The sequence below is a fragment of the Phodopus roborovskii genome, unplaced genomic scaffold (genome assembly GCF_943737965.1).
Source record: "Phodopus roborovskii unplaced genomic scaffold, PHOROB, whole genome shotgun sequence".
Lineage (NCBI taxonomy): Eukaryota > Metazoa > Chordata > Mammalia > Rodentia > Cricetidae > Phodopus > Phodopus roborovskii.
The window spans coordinates 34,996,772-35,017,925 of NW_026126469.1; the positions used below are offsets into that span (position 1 = coordinate 34,996,772).

Sequence of the window (21,154 nt, forward strand, 5' to 3'; positions counted from 1 at the left end):
AAGGAAAAGTTTTATGTTAAAGTACAGCAACAATTAAATTAGAAACGAGGCCATAAAACTGATAAACTACTTTCACTGAGTAAACAAGGAGCCTTCATCTTTGAAATTTTTATTTATTTGACCTTATTATCAATAATTTTGTTAAGTTATACAGCTGAACTATTTGTAGATATCAGCTTGGATTCATAGAAAATGATCTGTCTTAGTGGAAATAGCTAAACAGGAATGATTGTAGTGTGCCTGGGCTAGTAGAGAGCGGACTAAATAGAGTCTCAGCATATAAGCCACACTTCCCACCCCCCTCCACCCCCCCACCCCGCCCCACACAGCTGCTCTCACAGTGTGCCCAGGACAAGCCTTACCTGCAGCTTATGGACAATGCTAGAAATGTAAATTACCCACCCCTATGCCAGCAACAGTGAGTCTGGAACTCTAGAGGTTGGGCCAAAAAGTCAATTTGAACAAGCTTTGTGGTTATGCAAATGTATGTCCAAGTTTGAGAACCTCCAGATCACCCCAATATAAGATACCCAGAGATATATCCTTCCCTGATTTCTGGCCAGAACCTAACCCAGTAGTACATTGGCTGAATCGTAGTGGTTACTCAAAAAGTATTGCAAGTACTGTCAGTTTCAACAGGTATTTCAAGTCATTGTTGCTATTTGGGGGTACTGAAAAATAAATTTCATGTATAACAACTGTTTTCAGCTGCGTTGAAATGTTTAATGGGGATGAATTTTTCCTTGCAGCTATAATCTAACTTTCTGTGTATGAATGACAGAGGAAAGGAAACAGACACCAAGTGAGGCTTGCAGAGTGGAGAGGCTGTGGTCCGGCCGTCATTTTTCTCCCGCTTACTTGATTATCCAGAACTTCCAAACGTGAAGGTAACTTAACTTGGTTATTTGTACTCTGCTCTTTGTCTTTGATTCTTTCTCTGAGGATGAATCCCATGACAGCAGTAAGCCATGTTTCGCCTCACTTTCAGACTCCCTCAGTCTTCGTGTGTCCCAAGTTCAGCCCTTCCCCTTTTGCTTGCCACTTGTCTCATTTTTTCACCCCATACATTTTTTTGTTTGTTTGTTTAAACATTGCAGAAGTACAAAAGCTCCCAGCTACTTAATCTAAATAACTCCTTGAACTGTTGTACTCCTGAATATTTTGAAAGCAGCCCTTAAATCCTGCTCTTTCTACCCAGCACAGCAGTTGTAGGCAGAGGCTTCTGCATAATGATCAGTTGAACTAATTGCCTTCCCGGGTCTTTCTCTGGGTTTTCTTGAGCTTACATAGAAACCTGCCAGCTGGCCCTGCTTCATTCCAGTTCTTTTGTCTTACCTTTCACACCTGACTAAAGCTGAGCCAATGAGAACCCTTCCCCTGTGAATTTGGAATCAGAACCAGGCAAAAATATGTTGGTTACTTTTCTGAGTGAAAAAACAAACAAACAAACAAACAAACAAATAAAACCTATCATTTTCCCTTATGATCAAGGTAAGATAGTGCACAGAAAAATAGAAGGCAGACAAGTAAAAGGGATGGAGTCTACAATGGGGGAAGAGGAAGCTGATGCTTCTCTTCCCTCAGTTCTAATCAAGTCTCCAGGCTGACTTCTACCCTCCATAGCATCCCTCACTTATATGTTTCTCATTAGCATAATTACAATGACAAATTATGAAAGATCTCCATGGAACATGGTGAATAATAGCAAACTCATATTTACCTCACCAGTTATGAAATGACTCCTGCTTTCTGCAGTAACGAAAAGAGCTACTATATAGAACAAGTCTCTGACAAAGCCATTGTGAGGGGCCCAGTAGAAACAAGGGCTATGCCTATAAGCTGCAGATTACATAAATGATTTTTCCAGAATATAGGCAATAGCTTGATGTACTCTTTATATGGCGGAACTTGATAGTAAACTGGGAAAGGTATGGCATTACTTAGAACCAATGCTGCTTTGATGATGAATCCCGACATGGCCGCAGAAGCTCTGGCAGTGTGGTTCTAAGTGCATAGCCTGTTATTATAAAATATGGAGCACTATTCCCATGTGTACGTAGTCGAATTTGCCATATGTCTTGTTTTTGTTTGTTTTAATACCAATAAGCTCCAAAATTTCCTCTTAAGTTCAGGTTTATAAATAAGCCTGGGATAAAGGAGTCTCAGGAAATCTCTGACACATCAGTAAATGGAAACTTAGCAATAAAGCAGAGACCTGCCCATGGGCCTGCTGAAGGGGAAAGGGTGGACTGAGAGAACTGTGGGTACTGGGCATTTATCCGGAACTGTGGGGGAGTGTTTTCCAGACTGGAGCACACACAGGGCTTACTTAAGCTGATCTCAGCCCCTCCCCCCACATCCATTTGCTGTATCACTATCTCAGGTATCAACACACAGCAAATGAGACATGGGTCATGAGCAGTCATGGAGAAACACAATGGAATGAAACACAACCAACCTAACTGCCCCCCGAAACTCTGTACTTTTGAGTGGATTCATTTATCTAAGAATTAAATCTGAATTCTCTCACCTGTGTATGTTCTACATGTCACCTTTTTAGCTTATTTACTTAGAGCACAATAGCTGGCCACTGGCATAGCACTCCTGAGAAAACACACTGATCTGTTAGCAGTTAAACTTGTTTTGTGATTTGAACAGATTCATAATGCCTTGGAACACAGGCAGCCCAGCTCATAAACTGCAAGATTTTTTTCTTTTTTTCTTACTGGAATCAGCCCTGTGTTAATACTTGATGATTGAGGTCAGTTAAAACACCCCAGGATTACCTTCCTGCAGGTGTTTGTTGTATTTTTAAATTTTAAAAAGTACAAGTATACACCTTGTCTTAATTTTATCATTATGTTTCTGATATTTTTTTTGTTCCGTTTCTTAGTTGTTTCTTTATAAATGTGTTGGCATATATTTTAATGTCTAATATCTTTTAAATTAGCTTTTCCCTACCTGTGAACAAAATGTCAGATACAAAAGAAGGCGCAGAAACCAGGACAGTTAGGAATTCTCAGTGCCAAAGTAAATTCTAAAAGTAGGAAGTCATTACCCAGAGAGCCTATCATGTGAAAGTCATTTCATGCGTGATGTTTCTAGAAGGTTCCAAAGACAATAGCTATACAGAGATTGAGGCAGAGTGGAGTCTCTCTGAATTCTGTGAGTTATGCATACATTTCATATGAGTTTGAAATTAATAAAAATGAGCATTGTTGTTACAAGGGTTTCTAAACGTCAGGGTGTTTAGCTCAGCTATATTGTTCTAGTGACTCTCCCGCAAACACATGAGACTTAACACTCTTCTATGTCTTTAAACTGTATTCAGAATAACGGAATTATTTTATACTTTAGATAGCTAGACTTTGAAATAGTGTGTGATTGATGAAAATGCTTGGAAATATAATTTTCTGCATCCTGTGTTATGAGGAATATTGTTGAAAACCCTTAGAGTTGCTTCACTTCGGAGAGGCAAGGTATTTAGCAGAGAATTATTAACACAAAAATAATGTTATTATTGCCCTTGTCACCCAATTAATGATTACCTGTATTTGAATGGGCTTATGATTAGGATTTGAATAATCTAAATCAAAAATCATGTTGTTCATGGAAATGAAGAGTAAATTTCTTTGACTTTTAGTTATTACGATCTTCTGTGTGTTTTTGTTTGTAATGGAGAAATACAGCCTTAGAAGACACTGGAAAACAAATAACCCCAAACCTGAATACTATATCTAATGTCATATAGTTCTGTGCAAACAGTATCTCTCAAACACTGGCTCTCAGAATATTTTAAGTTAGTCACAACACTGAACAATGTTAAGAACCCAATGTATCTGAGAATTGTAGAGTGAGTGTAAGCACATGCCATCTAATAATTGATCTGATCAGAGTCTAATAATTAAGATTGCATAAATTCAAAGTTTCTCCATGTGACAGAAACATGTAAAATAATCTACTCCATTCAGCATGATCTGATACTAGCCTTAGAAATCACTGATATAAAGTGTAAAGCCCTATTTTCTCATCATTTCTTCTCCAGTCCTTTCCATGACATTGCATATGGACTTCTCACGTTAATGAATCTATGCTCTGCTGTTCACAGTTTAGTGATATTTTGTCAGTCAAATTTTTATCCACAAATCACTTAACCAATCAATCAAAAGTAACCCAAGCAACCTCATTTTATGTGACTGATTTTTAAGTACTATGAAAATAGAGAATCACTTCAATTTTGTCTAAGTTTACTATAAATCAGAAAGTTATCTCATGTCTTAGGAAAGGGAGGAGAAAGAAGTAACAAGCAAAAATGTATATATAGTTGTCACCAAATCTTTAAAGAATATATAAAAATTGTGTCCTGGTTTCCTAATTCAAAGTAAGTACTTTAATACTAGAGACAATATTGTTGTCTATAATTTTGGTGGTAGCACCTTTACAATAATTGTATTAAATAATAAAAAATAAATAGCACAATCATATGAAGACTTTAGAGTTAAAAACGATAATAACTTATTCCCAGGCAATCTTTACAGAGATAACCATAACTATTTTATAAATTTGGGGGAATATGTACAAGCAAACAAATAATGCAATTGTTTATGAATATACTCCATTATTTGTTTGGTATAACCAAATAGATGCACATAATTCTGTCACGTTGTTTTTGATTTTTTTTTTAACTTTTTTATGTTTTAGTAAATAAAGACAAACATAATTATAAAAATCAAGTTTTCTACTTTGTATGAATCCCCTCCTTTTCTATTATGGGTGAGTATGCATGGATCCCCTACTTTTCTATTATGGTTGAGTACATTGAATATCTAACCTCTCTTTAGATGATCGATTATGCTAAAACTTTCTCCTTAAGATGTTAATAACAATGAAAGTAAAACCAACAATAGCCATCATTTTCTGGCTTGTCCTACTGGCCTACACTTAGTTAATCACTTTCCGAACATGATCTAACATTGTTCTTTCAACGAATGTCTCCAGTAATTACTATTCTTTTCTCTATGCAGATAGAGAAATAGGCTTAGGAGACAGAATGGACCTGCCAAATTGCATAACTTGTTTTAAATATTTTTTGTTTTTCTTTTCTTTCATGAAATCTTTAATAAAGTCATTTCATTCATACTAAGTCTTACTTCTTATTGAAAATATTTTTCCTACAGTTTATTCTGATGAGTGTTTCTTCTCCCATAACTCCTCCCAAAATCTCACCACCTACCCCCACAACTTCACACCTTCTTTATCCCTTAAACATTTGACCATGAGGCCTCTTAAGTTTAAATTCTCAAGAGTCAAAGATCCATAGGGTATGGTGAAAGCCATTTGGAATCAAATCATTAAGTTAGAAATGAACTCACTCTATAGATAAAAGAAACAAGTGAGATACTTGGTTTATTAACCTAAAATGAGTTTTCTTAAGCAAGTATTTCTATAGTCACAAAGATTTGGATTTATTGGCTCAAAATACAAGAAAAATCTGCAGAATTAGAAACTATAATTTGTCATCCCTAGTGCTTAATAGATAAGGAAAATAAGGAACTTGTCACCAAATTTATCAAGTTATCCTTTCGCATAAATTTTTAAGTTGAAAAAAGTCAGAAAATATCTATTCAGAGTATCCTAACATATAGAACGTTGCAAATAGAAGAGTGGCTAGCACTTTTGCAATATTATCAGAAATAATGATGCCAGATCTTGCTTTGAAAAGCAACAAACTAGGTGAAGGCACTAGCTTTTGCTTTCAGCAACTATGTGACTTTTATCTGCTAGCAGTCATTTGTTTCCCTTCCTTCTCCAGACCTCCTTCCTTGCATGTTTAATCTATCAATTGAATTGTTTCTCTGTAGATCAACTCCATGTTTAGCTAGAGGTGGAGGCACATATCAGTAAATGCAACTCTAAGGACACTATGGAAGAAGACGATCCAGACCAACCTGGGCTATGTAACAAGCCCTTGTCTTAAATAGAAAAAAAAAAAAAAAAAAAAAAAGGCAAGTCATAAAAGAAACCCAGTTTTAGCATGGCATAGGGGAATGCTTCCACTGCTCCTTGTCTAACCTAATTTCACACTCTGCTTGTATCATATTTTTATTTCAATGTTTCAATTATTTTATTTATGGTCCACTATCACTGGGGATCTCAATCTGCACAGTGTTACATGGTTAGCTCTTAATAATGTATAGTTATGAGGACAAATAAAGCACAAATAACACGGAAGAGAGATGATGAAGTGATTATTTTTATATGGCAGTCAAGCAAAATCACACAGTTACCATGGAAGAGAGCCAACTAGGCTGCAGTCTAATATAACCATCCAACAAGCGAGTGCTTAGAGAAGCAAACACAGAGACTAACCCAACTCACATAGAGAAGTGAAGCCAATTCTTTTCTTCCCTTTCCAATCCTCCATGTCATGGCATCATCAGTCACAGAGTAGCCAGGGAACAGCTGTGACCCTGAACCATTGTAGACTCAACAGTGACAGAGCAGCATTCACTTTACCTAATTCCTCTTAAGTCACTGAGTAATGGCATACATATCTTGTTTCCATAGTTTTCTAACTTTCTCTTGAGTTTATTATTTGCAGAAGAACTTACTAATATAGATTTGTGGCTCATGAATATGCATACTAGGTCTGCAGTTGAATCTAGTAGATTCAAGTCCTGTGGAAACGTCTAAAAGATAAAAAGCTAATAGGTTGGGCAATATTTTCAGAAGGCAACTTAAACAAACCAAGAAAAGGTAAACAGAAGAAGATCTTACATTTCAAGTGTTTGAGTTTTGTTTGGAGGTTTCATTCCTTTTTTTTTTTTTCCCTCATTGTGGACAGAAGGGATTCTTCGTTTTATTTTTTATTTACCTCCTGACATTCCTGTAATAGCCTCATTTAGAAAGAGCCTAAGTAACCTACCTCTGTGGAAAACATAACTACTCCCATGTTATTCTATCCACTCATGGAGAAATCAGCAAACTTCTATTGTAGATGGAGAACTGTGGTAAAAATAAGAGGGAAACTAACACTTCATCAGCTTGAACTATCAACAATTAATATGACTTTAAGTACAGGCAGATTTAAAGTTGGAAAAAATTAAGTGATTTGCTCAGACTACCTTTAATTGCTTTGGAGTTAAAGGATAGAGTTTGGAATGAAAGCTGTCCGGTTCGGAGACGTTGATGAGTTTGACCAAGAGTATGGAATCAGTTCTCACCTGTCCTGTCCCACAAGTGTGCTTATCCAGGTGCCTAACTTGATAATGAAGGACAGATTTTAATTTTCATGAAACTCTGAGTTTTAAAAGAAAAACCCACCATTCACAGGAAAACAGAGATGGGCCAGAGATTGGAGGCTTGTGAGGAATCAAGATCTAAAGTCTAGAGATAGGAATCATGGGAAATAGAAGAGGTAAGAATATAGGGTGCAGAGGAGGCAAAATAGCCCGACAGAAACTCATTGTGAATAGTAATGCCATAACTCATGAGAATGGATTTAATTAAGTTCTATGTATGAATAAATCCCAGAAAAATGAACAAATTCCAGAAATGGAGGCTGCGCCCAGCCCCCAGCCTCTGCTTCAGCTGGCATTGAGCAATACCGGACCCAGTGTGCAGCTAACTCAGGGCAGACAAATGCAACTGTCCTAACCAGACAGTCTTGGTGGCAGCAGCCTTTGCCCATGTGCCACCATCCTATATCTAGGTTATTTTGCAATAAAAATCAAATATCATCGTTTTCCTGTGAAGACAAGTCACAACTGCCCGTCCCAAACAGGCTTTCAACATGATCTCCTATCTCAGCCTTCCCAGTGCTGTAGACATTACCCAGCATTCCCAACCTTGTGTATTTTCTGAAGGTTTGTAGACTAGTCATCATTACAATTCATTTGCAAAATGTAACATCAGGCTTTTTTTTTTTTTTACCTATTTTCTTTGTACTGTATTTGAAAAGCATTAATGGCAAATGTGTTTTATGTGCTTAAGTGAATGAGTAATTTGCTTCAGAAATCTTACTCTAGAAAGTCATCCTCATAGGCAACTACACTTGTATGGAGATACACACATACACACGTGCACATAAAATTCAAACTAAAACTTTAAAAACTAGAAAAAAAAAGGGAAGCAATGTCAAGCGTTCATTGCCAATTTTGAGCATCTGCTGCTAATTAGAAATAGAAATATAGTTAGTTTAACTGTCGTCAGAAACCTACAGACACAGATGACCTCATATTAATTTATAGGCTGTGCAAAACAGAAGAAAACTTTCAAGACTATTTCCCAGTTATCAAAGTTTTTTTAAATTTATGTTAATCTGTATTGATACTTGAGAATGGTCCATTTGTTTTGATACTTCAATTGTGTATCTTAGACTAGAGCAAAGAATTTTACTTTTATTTTACTTTATTATTTGTTTGAGACAGGGTCTCACTATGTAACACTGGCTGTACTGAAAATCTCCATGTAGACCAGGTTGGCTTCAAACTAGCAGAGATCTGCCTGTCTCCATATCTCAAGTGCTAGGAGTGAAGTTTTGCATAAGTTTTAAAAGACTTAAAAAAAATTCTTAAAGGAAATGGAAACTGCTTCATATTCATATGAGAATATATTTTGTTATTTAAAATATGTTCTGGCCCAGTAGGATGGCTCAGCTAGTCTGCACCACCCAGCCAGATGGTCAAAATTGCATATTGGGGACCCACACAGTGGAAAGAGAAAACTGAGTCCTGGCTGTTGTTTTCTGGACTCCATGTGTGTTATGTTACATGAGTTCTCCTCTAAATGAATCAACGTAAACTTAGAAAATTGTGTCTCCTTTATTACAGAGAATTGAAGAATTGAAATTTTAACTAATTCAATTACTCAGTGAAACTGGTACTGGAGAAAAACATATTAGAATATACTAAAGGAGAAAGATTACAACATCATAGTCCCTGTCTCCAGGAACAGGAAGACTCTTTAAAAAGAGAGAGAGAATAAATAAACAATAAGAAATAATGAAATAAACTTTGGAGCTATAGAGGACAGGAGCCTCAGGAGATTTGGGAGGAGTCTTTGGAGGAAGATGGAAACACAACTCATTCAAGTAAAGGAGGGTGTGGGGGAGGATGGGAAACATATCAATAATATTTGGAGGGCAAAGTTGAAAGACAAATATGTAAATAATAGTCACATTTATTAAGCGCTTATACTCTGACGGCCACCATACTGAATGAGGCTTATGTGTAGCAATGACATTTTGTTCATAACAACTCTACTGTGGCCCTCACTTCAAGAGACACACCCTCAGGGCATAGGATGTTTCAGAGATGGGGGTGAAGCAATTGGTCCCATCAGTTGTGATAGTAAAGCATGGAGACATGAGTTCCCACAGCTCAGATGCCATATTCTGAAAATGTAACCTATAGTGAAAGACGCAATGGAATGAACACTTGCTTTATAGAAGTCGATTATAAGATAGACTTCCAGTGGCAAAAAAAAAAAAAAAAAATCAGTAATATCTTTTATTCTATTTCAATTACAAAGTAAATAAACAGGCAGGATAACAGACAGAGTGAAAATGTAGCTGTAGCTGTGTGAATTAAGGGAGTTTTAGAGAAAAATAACAAAGCCACCAGACTGAGTGTATACCATTTCCTTGTAGCAAATTGGAAAAGCTTAAGTTTTAATATTCTCATTTAGTATTTATCACATATTATTATAAAGACATGAAATATTTTTGTCAATAGAAATAAACTCCTTCTCCATGCATTGTTAAGCCTTTCCTATCTACTACCTGTGGTAATTTCCTCTGATAATTTGTTACACACAACAAAACCTATTAACTAATTGAGTTTTAAAATGCATAGTAATTGTACAAGCAGCTGTTAAATTTCTGTAATAAAGGAGAATAATGTTCAAATTCTATTATGACTTTACTACTACTCCTGAAAATGGAATGCAAACCATTTCTAAACATTGAAAGTCTCCTGTATGTCAGGCATGGGAGAATGCCAGATGAACCCAGTACCTTCTTGAATATTCACATCAAATGAACTTGATAGTTACTATCCTCAACTTACAAATGAGAAACCAGATAAATGCTAGAGAACCAGAAAACCACCTGAAAAACAAACCAAAGCACCCGAGCGAGCACAGCTGCAGCTCTTTAGTTCCTTAAGTGACATCCAGTCTGGAAGCCATGAGTCATGGCTGTGGCAAGCAAAGAATGGGTTTTAACACCCAGTGTGTATCATACAACCTACAACTGGAAGCTAATGATTTCCCTCTGAACGTTCTGAATTAATTCTAGATCATACCCCCCCAAACAATCCTGTGAGTCTCCTCCCTAAAGGAAGGGCCAGTGAGATGGCTCTGGGGGCAAAAGTGCTTGATGTCAAGCCTGATTATATGAATTTGATTACCAAGACCCAAACAGCAGAAAGGAAAAATAGGCTGCAACTTGTCCTGTGGCATCCATCTTCACTCTATGGGCACACACTCACACATATACACTCTTACACACATGCCAGCTAAGTTAATAATTGTAACATCAAAGCAAAAAGAACAGGCAGAAAGTTTGAAACTACATCTTACTTCCATTGTGAATATTCCAGGTTTTAAAAAGATTTTTTTTTTTTCAGTATATTCTTGGTGGCAACTTGCCAAAAACATATTGCTATGCTTTCTTTGCTATATAAAAGTAACCATGAAGTATATTTCACTCCTACTTTTCTTAATAGGTCCAAAAATTACAGGGTGAGATATGTTTAATCATATTAACCTCTTTAGTGTTTGTGAAAAATGCTGTTTTTCAGCTTGAACAAAAAAATAAAACAATGACCCTGATCCACCGAATTGTTGGAAGAATTGTTCAAACTATAATTTACTTAAAAATACCTGGTTTTCTCAGTAAGATCTCTTGTATGGGCATTGCAAATGGCATTAGTTAGGCCACCCTCAGTGTGCTCTGTACCTTCAGTGGAGGAACACAAATATTTGGCGACCACTTGTGTAAGGAAAAGCAGTGTTGAAGACATTTAAGGCCCATATGTGACTACCTCTAAATTGACTTCCAGGCCAGCCAATCTGATTCCACAGCTGTGAGTGGAAGAAAACTTTGTTCCTTGTAGAACAGCTTGTGTTTTAAAAGTTAGGTGCTCGAGAAGTTATGTTTCATATTATATGCAAAGAAAAGTGATTTTAAAAGAATCACATGAATCAGACTTTCCTTCATCCATTTTGGCTTCATTTGTTTACACTGAAATCAGGCAGTAATATACCTGTACCTTCTGCTCTCTACATGTACAATATCTATGTACACCCATTACTCATAACCTCATTTTGCAATATCTTTTAACTAAATGAACTCAATTGTTTATTTTTGATATATGGCAATGGCACAATTATAGAAAAAGCATGCTTTTTGAAATACAATTTTAGAATTTCTCTTTAAATAACGAATGTATTATATAACTCAGCAAATTCACTTTCAACATATCTTCCTTCCAACATAATTGTTCATATGGAAAACAGCATCTAGAATAATGTCTGTTGCTCTATTTACAATAAAAAATAATATACTAATGTATATAATATACTAATGTAACTAATATACATCCAAGAATGACAAACTGTTCATCACAATGTCCCAATATAATTAAATGCATTTTTTTTCTGTTGGTTTTAGGTGAGGTGTATTAAATGTACTGATATGACAAGGTTTCTTTATCTCTAAATTCTGTTGAAAAGGAAAAGATAGATTGCAAAACTGTGGATATAATGTGTCTTCACTCCTAAAGGAGGGAAGTGTATGTGCAAATGTACAAAAGTTTGTCACTGTATGAGTACTTGGATGAAACAGATTTCCTGAGCGTCACATTGACAAGCAAAATAACAGGTTGCAGGGAAGTATCAAACAACCTCAGGGATCCCCATGTCTGGGACAACTTTTAGTCATGTTTAGTTTCATTAAAAAAGGAAGAACATGTGGCCAAGTGGTGGTGGCACAAGCCTTTAATCCAAGCACTCAGGAGGCAGAGGCAGGCGGATCTCTGTATGTTTGAGGCCAGCCTGGTCTACAGATATAGTTCCAGGACAGGCTCTAAACCAATACAGAGAAATCCTGTATTGAAAAAAAAAAAAAAAAAAAAAAAAAAAAGGATCATTGTAGTGAGATAGTCCTTCTGTGGCACTGACCATGCCCATTGGGGGGTGGAGCCATGGGCGGAAGTGACCTGTGGAAGGAGGTCTGAGGAAGAGCCGGGAAAAGCTCTCTTGCTGGCATGACTCGGATAGGAGAGCATCGGGTGGAATTTCCTGGTGTTCATCTGTCTAGGTTGTAAGTTATTTCTCCCTGAATAAACATCTATTCGGCCTATTTGTTTATCCTGATCCTTATTTAACCGCAATAGACCATTTACCACTTGTCTCCAAGAGCCATACACTGCCACCCCACCCATCCCAGTCTCTTTGTCTTTGTCTCTGTTTCTTTCTCCCTCCCTCCCTCCCTCCCTCCCTCCCTCCCTCCCTCTCTCTCTCTCTCTCTCTCTCTCTCTCACACACACACACACACACACACACACACACACTTTCTTTTTGCCGCCTCTCTTTTTTGACTGTGGATCTAGGCTAGCAAACTCCTTACAACACCAGGCTATAACTCTGTCTTTTTTTGTACCTGACAGGAATCTAGCTCAGATATTTCGCTATGACTAACATTTAAATTAATAATGTTAGGAATAGAGACTTTTTCAGGATGACAACTGCATTTTTCATGGTTAAGCGCTGTAAGGTAAACATATAGACAGAGCAGTTAGTAATAATTATGATCTGTTACTGAGTTCTCCACTACTGTATAAAATACTTGAGATAACTGACTTACAAAGAGAAAAGGTTTTGAATCTTAGTTCTGGAGGTTCCAGTTGGAATTTAATTGGCAGCATTGTTTGGGCTGGTGGTGACACAGTACTTCATGACAGAACAGCACAGGACAAACTGCCTATGCCATGAGCCAGGGAGAAGGAAAGGAAGGAAATGGGGTTGCCGCAGAAAGCTACTCCATATTTGTGCCTTCAGTAATTTTTAAGGACCTCACACTAGGACTCTTTTTCCAAAACACCATCACTTACCAGTACTGCCCTGGGGACAAAGCTTTCACACACAGTTCTTTAGAGGCTATTCAATGCCCCAAATGGAGCACATGGTCCATATATAAACTTCATTCCAGAAGCCAAAGGGAGATGTCTGAAGTTGAATATTACAGCACTTGCCTGGCATAATAGGGCCCTGGGTTTGATTCCCAGCAGCAAAAATAAGGAAATAAAGACACAAAACTTAGGGTTGTCTCTTTCTAACTTTAACAATCCATGTACTAATGTATTATAGCAACATCTGAGACGCCGCCATTAAGTCAATCCATCAATCATCACACCCAGTAGAACCTCAAGCACACTCTATGTCGATCCTTCCTAGGTTACATCAGGAGGCATGGTCACCCTACTAATGGATTTATCAGTCTCAATAACACTGAGAAAAGGGGAGCTCACAGAGCAGGACAAAGGTATGTAACAACTACTACTTGGACAATGCTGGTTGACTACATTTCAAGAGGGCTTCTGTGCCTTCCTGGTTTCCTCCTTTACCCTCAGGCAACTGCTCTCTCAGTCTGGTTATATTTTCTAGTTTAATTCTCAGGGAGTGATATTATACCCTTCATTCCAAGATCCTTAGGAAGAGAAATTTGTCAACTCATGGGTAGGAGGTGATGCTACATACAAAGCTCCGTATCTGTTTTTGTGCAAAGAAGAAAAAGGCAGATGCTCAGCTCTTTGTAGGACTGAAGATAATATGTGATATTGTTAAAGTTCATGGCCCAATAAGAGACAAGTAACACATATATTAATACAACAGGGCAAAGGCCACAGCACAGATAAGTACTGGGGAAGGGAAATGTCTAAACACAGTTTGGTTATTACAATGCTGATTTTATATAAAGGCATAGATTACATGTAAGTATTTATAGTTCTAATGAGAGAGTTTAGAATCCTGAAAGATACATACTCATGGGATAAGAAAAAAGAATCTGCTTCTATTAGGTTAAAAATCTATTTCTATTAGGCTAGGCATAACTCAGTGGTCCAGTGTTTGCACACACTATGAACAGCAAGCACTTGGTTTGATTCTCAGCACAGAAAAAAAAAAGGTCTATTTATACTGATTTGTGAAGTATGAGTATCTTTGGGATTTATGTTCCCAAAATGTTGAATTAGAATGCCAATTAATATCTTAAAACAAATTTACATAATTCCTCTGTCAATATCATCACAATAAAGTAGTTATAAATTTATTTTAATTCAATTTTCTTCTGGTATTTATGAGTTGCCACTTTTTAAAATGACCTTGAAATCCACTGTAAGTACTACTGTTTTCACTAAAAACAGATAAGTAAATAGCCTTTGGGTAATCAACCTATAAAGATGCCAAGCCAACTTATATCAAGAAAAGGGAACTGCCTCTTTATTCATAGAAACCCATCTAAAATAATGAAACAAACTTAGGGAGAGGAGAATCTTCCCTCATCTGGAAAGTTTTTCTTGTAACTGTCAAGGGCCTCCTATTTGAAAAGACTACAGAACAGATACACGTAATGATGTTTCTAGACTTGTAGTCTTACTTTGACCAAGATTTCATCTCACTTTTTGAAGGGACATAGAAAACAGAGAGGAGAAAGGAGAAACCAGTGGTGGAAGTAAGATACCCAATTCTTGAACCATCTATTCCCTACATAGTTTGATGTCATTATTTTTAAATACAAACAACCCTTAGAAGACAAGATACAGTCATGCTCACTAAGTAACTCAACTTAAAGTCACATGAAATAATCCTTTGATTAGGACTGGTATGCTCTGCATGCAAGTCTGAGAACTGACTAGATAAATAAGAAAAAACATTAAAACCTAATTTCATTCTTAGAACATACACTACAATAACAAACAATGATAATAGGTTACCATTTAACAATGACTAAATATCACAGTATTTTTTGATCAGTTCTTTCAAAAATATATGCTACTCTGGCCAACAACAAAAAGAAATAAATGTGAGATTGTCATTTAAATAAATAATTAGTTGGATGAAAATATTTATAAATATGTAATACTTTACATATAGAAAGAATACTTGAATAAATGTAAGCTAAAGCTTGGTCAAATGGCATGTAACAGCTTCTTCTTAAACACAGAATATATATATATATATACATATATATATATATATATTTGAACATACATATATGTTCAAATTTTACCTCATTTTTCATAGGGAAAGGAAAATTCTGGTCAAATAAGAAAGTAAATAAAAATAGAAATGGACACATTTCCGGTCTTTTAAGCTCTTGTTGAGAAAATAATGATCAGAAATTTGAAAGTAATAATCAACAAGCATTAATTTTTCCCCACTCTTCAAGAAAATATTCTTGGCAGTTTTTGTTATTTCAATGAGTAATGTAATTCTTTGTACATCACAAAAGTCTTAGACCAGCAATGGCATGGAGCTGTGTGAAAACTGAACAACAAAGAACAAAATCAACACTTTGAAGGGACTGATTCTATTTGTCCAACCAACGGCACAGATGTTTTTTTATATTCAATGTGGGGAACCTGTGTAGCTCTCCTCCATATTCCCAGATATAAATAGGATGTGTCTACTGGAGTTATAGAACTCTTTGATGTTTGATGTTAAACAAATGGTCAGAACAGAAAGAGGTGTGTCTGGACTATAAGGCTTGATGGTCATAAAACATTCAAAATACTACTTTAGAAATACTGCTATTATAGATGAAAAATAAAAACTTACAACTCAGCATTCAGTTTCAGTAAGATCTTGGTTTAATGGCATGAGAATTGGGAACATAAAAAGGCACTAAGATATAAGAAAAGTAAAAAGCATTCTGGCCCCCTTTAATAAAACAATAAAATGATAACTAAGTGGAATAGATTAAAAAACATTTTGTTAACAATATATTAAAGTTTCAATATAGCACATCTTACAGCTAAAATTTTCCAAAATGCAGTTCTATGGGATGATTAATCTCCCTACAATCAGAACCACGAATTACATAAAAGGAAGTTTTTTTAGATGGGAAAGAAACAGGGGAAGAACAATAGTTCTCAAGGTCATAGCTTTCTTAGATGTAGGGGGTAAGGAATTGAACTCTGTAATACCAGCTTTATATAAATAGTACTTAAGACTGCTGAGTGGGCTCCTGTTGACTGCCTACTTCTTGACAAGTCAATGATATACATGCGTTCGCATAAGAATTTCCATCACCAAAAAAAGTGAGCTTGAATATCCTAAAATGTCAGAAAAGTTGGGAATTAGCAATGCAAAATAGCATGGATTTCTATGGCTTTTAAAATGACATGAAAGTTTTGGTGTGTTCTATTCCCTGAATTATACAAACACCATTAGGGTTAGTAAAACAAGTAAAATGTTCATGTTTTGTTACATGAGCGTTTCGTACCAGCCAACCTATACCTACTTCTAGAACTACACATGCAGTTAAGATGAGGCAGATGACTACACTACCAGGCTCTTCTAGGTTAATGGGAGACAAATCCCACCCCCCATCTTATTTTGTTTTGATTTTCCTAATTGGCCCTGGAAGAAAGCACAACACATTCTTATGAATTTATAAAAGGAGTAAAAGAAAGAAAGTTAGCAATTGGGATACACACTGAACCCTTTCTAGCAATACAATGCATTTTGCTCAGAATGAGAGTGTAGGAAACACATTACTGGAAAATGATTCTGCCAGGCCAATTGTTTTTACCTCAATACAAGAAGCAGTGTCTGAGCTGGAGGAAGTCTCAAAGAATAGGTTCATGGTTTTTTTGTTTTTGTTTTTGGTTTTTTTTGTTTGTTTGTTTTTGTTGTTGTTGTTTTTGTTTTGTTTTTTTAACATGGGAGAAAGCTGAAGCCCCAAAAGCTTTCTTGTCATGTTCAAGTGTCTGAATGTAGACCTAGGTTTTAAATCAAGCTGAGAAAAGCAATTTGCTGCAAGCAGTACTCCATTACATTGTAAATTGCTATTGGGTTAAAGAAATAAAACAAACAACAGACTATAGTGGGGCTAAGAAGCAGTTTGTAGTTGTAAAATTAATAAATTTTAATATTGCCACATGAGTGATCTGAAAGGACATGAGCTCAGATTTCAGTGGCTGCTCCCCCCCCCCAGACCTGGTGACATAAACTGATAAACGTAAGTCTTAGACTGAACCTTGTATCCTGAGAAATGAAAAAAGATCTCAGAGAAGAGCTGAGCTCAGATGGCTCAAGTCTTCAAACAAATGGTTAACTGCCATGCCACACCTCCTTCCTAGCAAACAAGCAAGGAAAGCTTTCTTTAAAGCAGTACAAAATGTCACCACAGGCTGACGCTCTTTCTGCAAGAATAATGCATTGATTTTTTTTTTTTTCCCCACCTAGGATGCTGAGCACACACTTCACTGCCTTTATCATACTCAGATTTTCTTGGTGGAAGTCTTGCCTCCCTCTACCTTCAAAACAGATTACACAAGAGGCCTAAAACATATGGGTGACTACTGTGGTATCGACAAGTCAAAAGACCTGCAGGAGCAGTGTCTGTCTTCTGGCACCTGACACATACTGTTAAAACTGCTCCAGAAAGGAGGCAACCAGGAAAATGAGCCCCAGGGATGAAGTACCACACTCCCAAGGCTCCACTCTGCAGAGGACACTGCAGGAGGCGCACTTACAGCCCTGGACTCACTTGCAAGGAGACCTGTGCCTTTAGAACCATAACCATTCCACTGAAAGCACACTGACATTCCGTGGAGAAGTTTGCACAACGTCAGCGCTATCATTCAGGGGAAAAGCGAATTTGGGGGTTTGTGGCTTGCGACCCTGGATCAGCAGGTGCGCTCCTGCGGGAAAGCACACAGCTGGTGGCTTGGACTGGAGCCTGTGGTGCAGAAAGAATCGCCATCAGGTCTGAGAGCAGAACCTCTCCTCTCTTGGCAGTTTCGAGCGAAGAAAAACCTGTTTTTCGACGGGGCCAACTGAAAATAAATTCCAGCGCGACCGCATGAAAGGTTAACTGCTGCGTGCTGCAGTCCGGGGCGGGGGAGGGGAGGGTGAGTAGAAGTGGTAGTCTGGGAGCCTGGTGTGAGAGGGTTAAAGCCAAGAGCTGAGATAGGCGTGTGCACTGTCACATTTCACACACTGGCCCCCAAGCTCCCTACTTGACTCTTCCCCTGAATTCCAAGGTGCCCTTCCCCCATCCTACAGCGGGATTCAGAAAAGTGAGACTATGTTGTGCAAAACTAGAGAGGCCTGGCGCTCATCTTCTGGGTGATTTCATCCTGCCCTACCTGCCTTAAAACCTGGAGCTACTCAGGTTTTAGGGTCCCCGCCCCAGAGCCTGAGATTGGTCACTGATGTCTTTCTCAGCCTCAGAAACATAAGTTCCTTACCTCACCCAAAAATGCAACTTTGATATAGAGAAATGGAGAAGGCAACAACCTCCTCCACTCTCACTCGCCCAGCACACACACACACACACACACACACACACACACGGGGGGAGACACACACACACACAGAGAGAGAGAGAGAGAGAGAGAGAGAGAGAGAGTAGAGGCTTCCAAACCCTGCTGTGGCCTCCTTACTTTCCTTTCCTTCCTGGGAAAGATTCCCTAGCCTTTGAACCCTCTTCTGTGGTTTCAGCTCACCAACAACTGAAGGGGAGTACAGGAATAAAAGATGTGAAAAGAAAGTGAGTCCTTTTTTGCCTTCTTCTTGACTTAAAACTAAAGAAAGGGGGAGGGAAAAAAAAGGCAAAGCCCAATAACAGGGAATAGTAGGTTAACCCCCAACAACCCACTAAATGGTTGAAAATCAAAACTTCAAAAGGTTAGATCTAGGGCTCCACAGGGAAAAGTACCTGCCACTTAGGCTAAGGACTGGGAGAGCATACCAGGCAAGGCAGGACTATGGCATGTCAGCCTGCAGGCCAGCTGGTGGATGTGGACACCAGGGCCAGGGATGTCCCTTAGGGTGAGAGAATGCAGGGCTGTCCCCTAGGGTGAGACAAGGGATTCCCCACAAGATAGTCTGGTTGGTGGGAATTTTGTCGTCTTCCTTCGAGGACTCAGTGTAGAAATGAGAAGTGAGGTGCTATCACTGGGTGTGGAAATCAAGACATCCCTCACACAGGGCTCACAAACCTGGCTGCTAACCCAGTCCATGCTGCGTGACTCGGCTGCCATCAACCCTACCCTCACCACCCACCAGACAATGCAGCTGTTATTTCAGTGTTATTACACACACACACACACACACACACACACACACACACACACACACACACACCGAGATGGTAAAAGCCTTGCCTTGCCCCTGCCTTCCCTCCTGGGTCTTCACATTATGACCAAGAGGAAGTTACTAGGGGATTTATCATGACAAAGTGCAGGCAGTTATATCAGCTCAAAGCCAAGCAAAAGGAAACTGCCCTGGGTTCATGACGTGGACTTTGACACCCAGGGTCTGGAGGGACTGTGCAGGGGAAGAGAGTATAGCGAATCCTGAGGGCACCTCGGCCTCGAGCTAAGCCTCATCCAAAGTTCCTGGAGATTTTCTCCGAGCTTGCTCTCTCTGCCCAAACTTGACCAGACCAGTCAAGCCTAAAAACGTGTGACACAAGTGACTGCTCCCAGGGACAGGTCCGTGTCCCCGCGCGCCTTTATGGCTCCCTTACTTTCCCAACCACGCGTTAGGGCGCACAGTCCCAGGCCACCCAGGGCACCGCCCCCGGGCCACAGCAACCGCGACACTCGACACTCGGCCGGGCTGCTCAGAGGCCATTGCTTACCTGGTCTGAGGACCGCGGCTGAGATCAAGAGGCAGAAAACCAGACGGCAAGAAGGGGACACCTTAGGTGCCATATTCCTCCTCCTCCTCCTCGAGGGCCACCGACAAAGTCCACGCCGCAGGAGGGGGCGTCGTCCCCGGGCCCACGGGGCCCGCTCGCTCTTGTGTCCGGACTCAAGGGGGGGTAGCAGCGTTATCCCAGACACACGGTCCCCCGGGGATCGCGGCGCTGCGCCGTCGGGTCTATCTATGCCACGCGCAACTTTCCTCCACGCTCAACCCGCAACTCCTTCCTCCCCCTCCACGCCCTCCCTTCGGTGTCTTTGGCTGCTCCTCCCAGGACGGGCGACCCTCTTATTCCAGGAGACGCTTCAGTAGTCAGTCGAGGAGGACGCGGTTCTCTTTTTCGCGCTGGCTGCTATCTTCTGTTAGTTTCTCCGCTTGCGAAGGAGATGACAAGAAGGGCAACGAGAGTTGCGCCGTGCACGGATCACCGGGACCTCGGAGGGGTCGGCGGGGCAGCGCCTTGGGTCCGCACCTTGGGTCTCCTCAGGTGGCAGCCGCGGCAGTGGCTGGAGCGGCGGCAGCTGGAGCTGTGGCGGCGGCCGCGGGCTCGGGCTGCTCTGAGTGGAGCACTGGAAGGCGTGTGGAAGCTGCCAGTCTCCTCCTCCTCCTCGCGCTCCTCCCTCCGGCTCAGCTTCCCTGACGGTGGCGTGGAGCAGGTGGTTGGAGCGCGGATCCGCAGCCTAGAGGCGCTGCAGGACCGAGTCGGAAACGGAGCAGAGCTGGCGGCCCCGGATGGGAGGAGAGCATGACGCCCCGGCCCCCTTGCCAGCCCGCGCTCGTGTGGGCGGGGCTGCGCTCGACTCCGCCTCCCAAGGACACACTGGCCAATCAGGAGCGGCTTTGCGAGCCGGGGCGCAGCGGGCTGGGTTCGCCCCGGACTGGCTCTTGCCATGAGGTTCTCAGCGCCCCCCAAGACTCAGTCTGTGGCCATCTGCTGTGCGCGCCGCCTAGTCACATAGCTGTCTTCTTGCACCCGGAAGCACGTTCACTGGCTCACTCCTAGGGATTTTTCTCCTCGGCGACAGCACAGCCTTCAGCTTCTGTGGAGTTGCTGGGGCAGCACCGTGGGGGTCAGGAGTGAGAGCGCCTTTGGTCCTCTTGGACCAGCAACGAGGAGGCGGAAAAGGTGGAAACAGCGACTGGCTGGTAGAGGAAAAAAAATCTCCCTCGGGACAAACTCCGTCCTCGCTTCTCTAATTCGCCTTTCTTCTCT

At 39.8% G+C, this 21,154-nt stretch overlaps 1 protein-coding gene across 2 annotated transcripts in view; it reads right to left on the bottom strand.

The window, feature by feature from the left end:
* Alcam (activated leukocyte cell adhesion molecule) overlaps positions 1–20,029 on the bottom strand; it is a 178,372-nt gene extending 158,343 nt beyond the window's left edge. For both annotated transcript variants that reach the window (XM_051191610.1, XM_051191609.1), the window contains exon 1: positions 19,877–20,029. In XM_051191610.1, coding sequence (XP_051047567.1) covers positions 19,877–19,949 — 73 coding nt within the window. In that variant the 5' untranslated portion in view covers positions 19,950–20,029. The remainder of the gene's footprint in view (positions 1–19,876) is intronic.
* Positions 20,030–21,154: the final 1,125 nt, after the last annotated feature.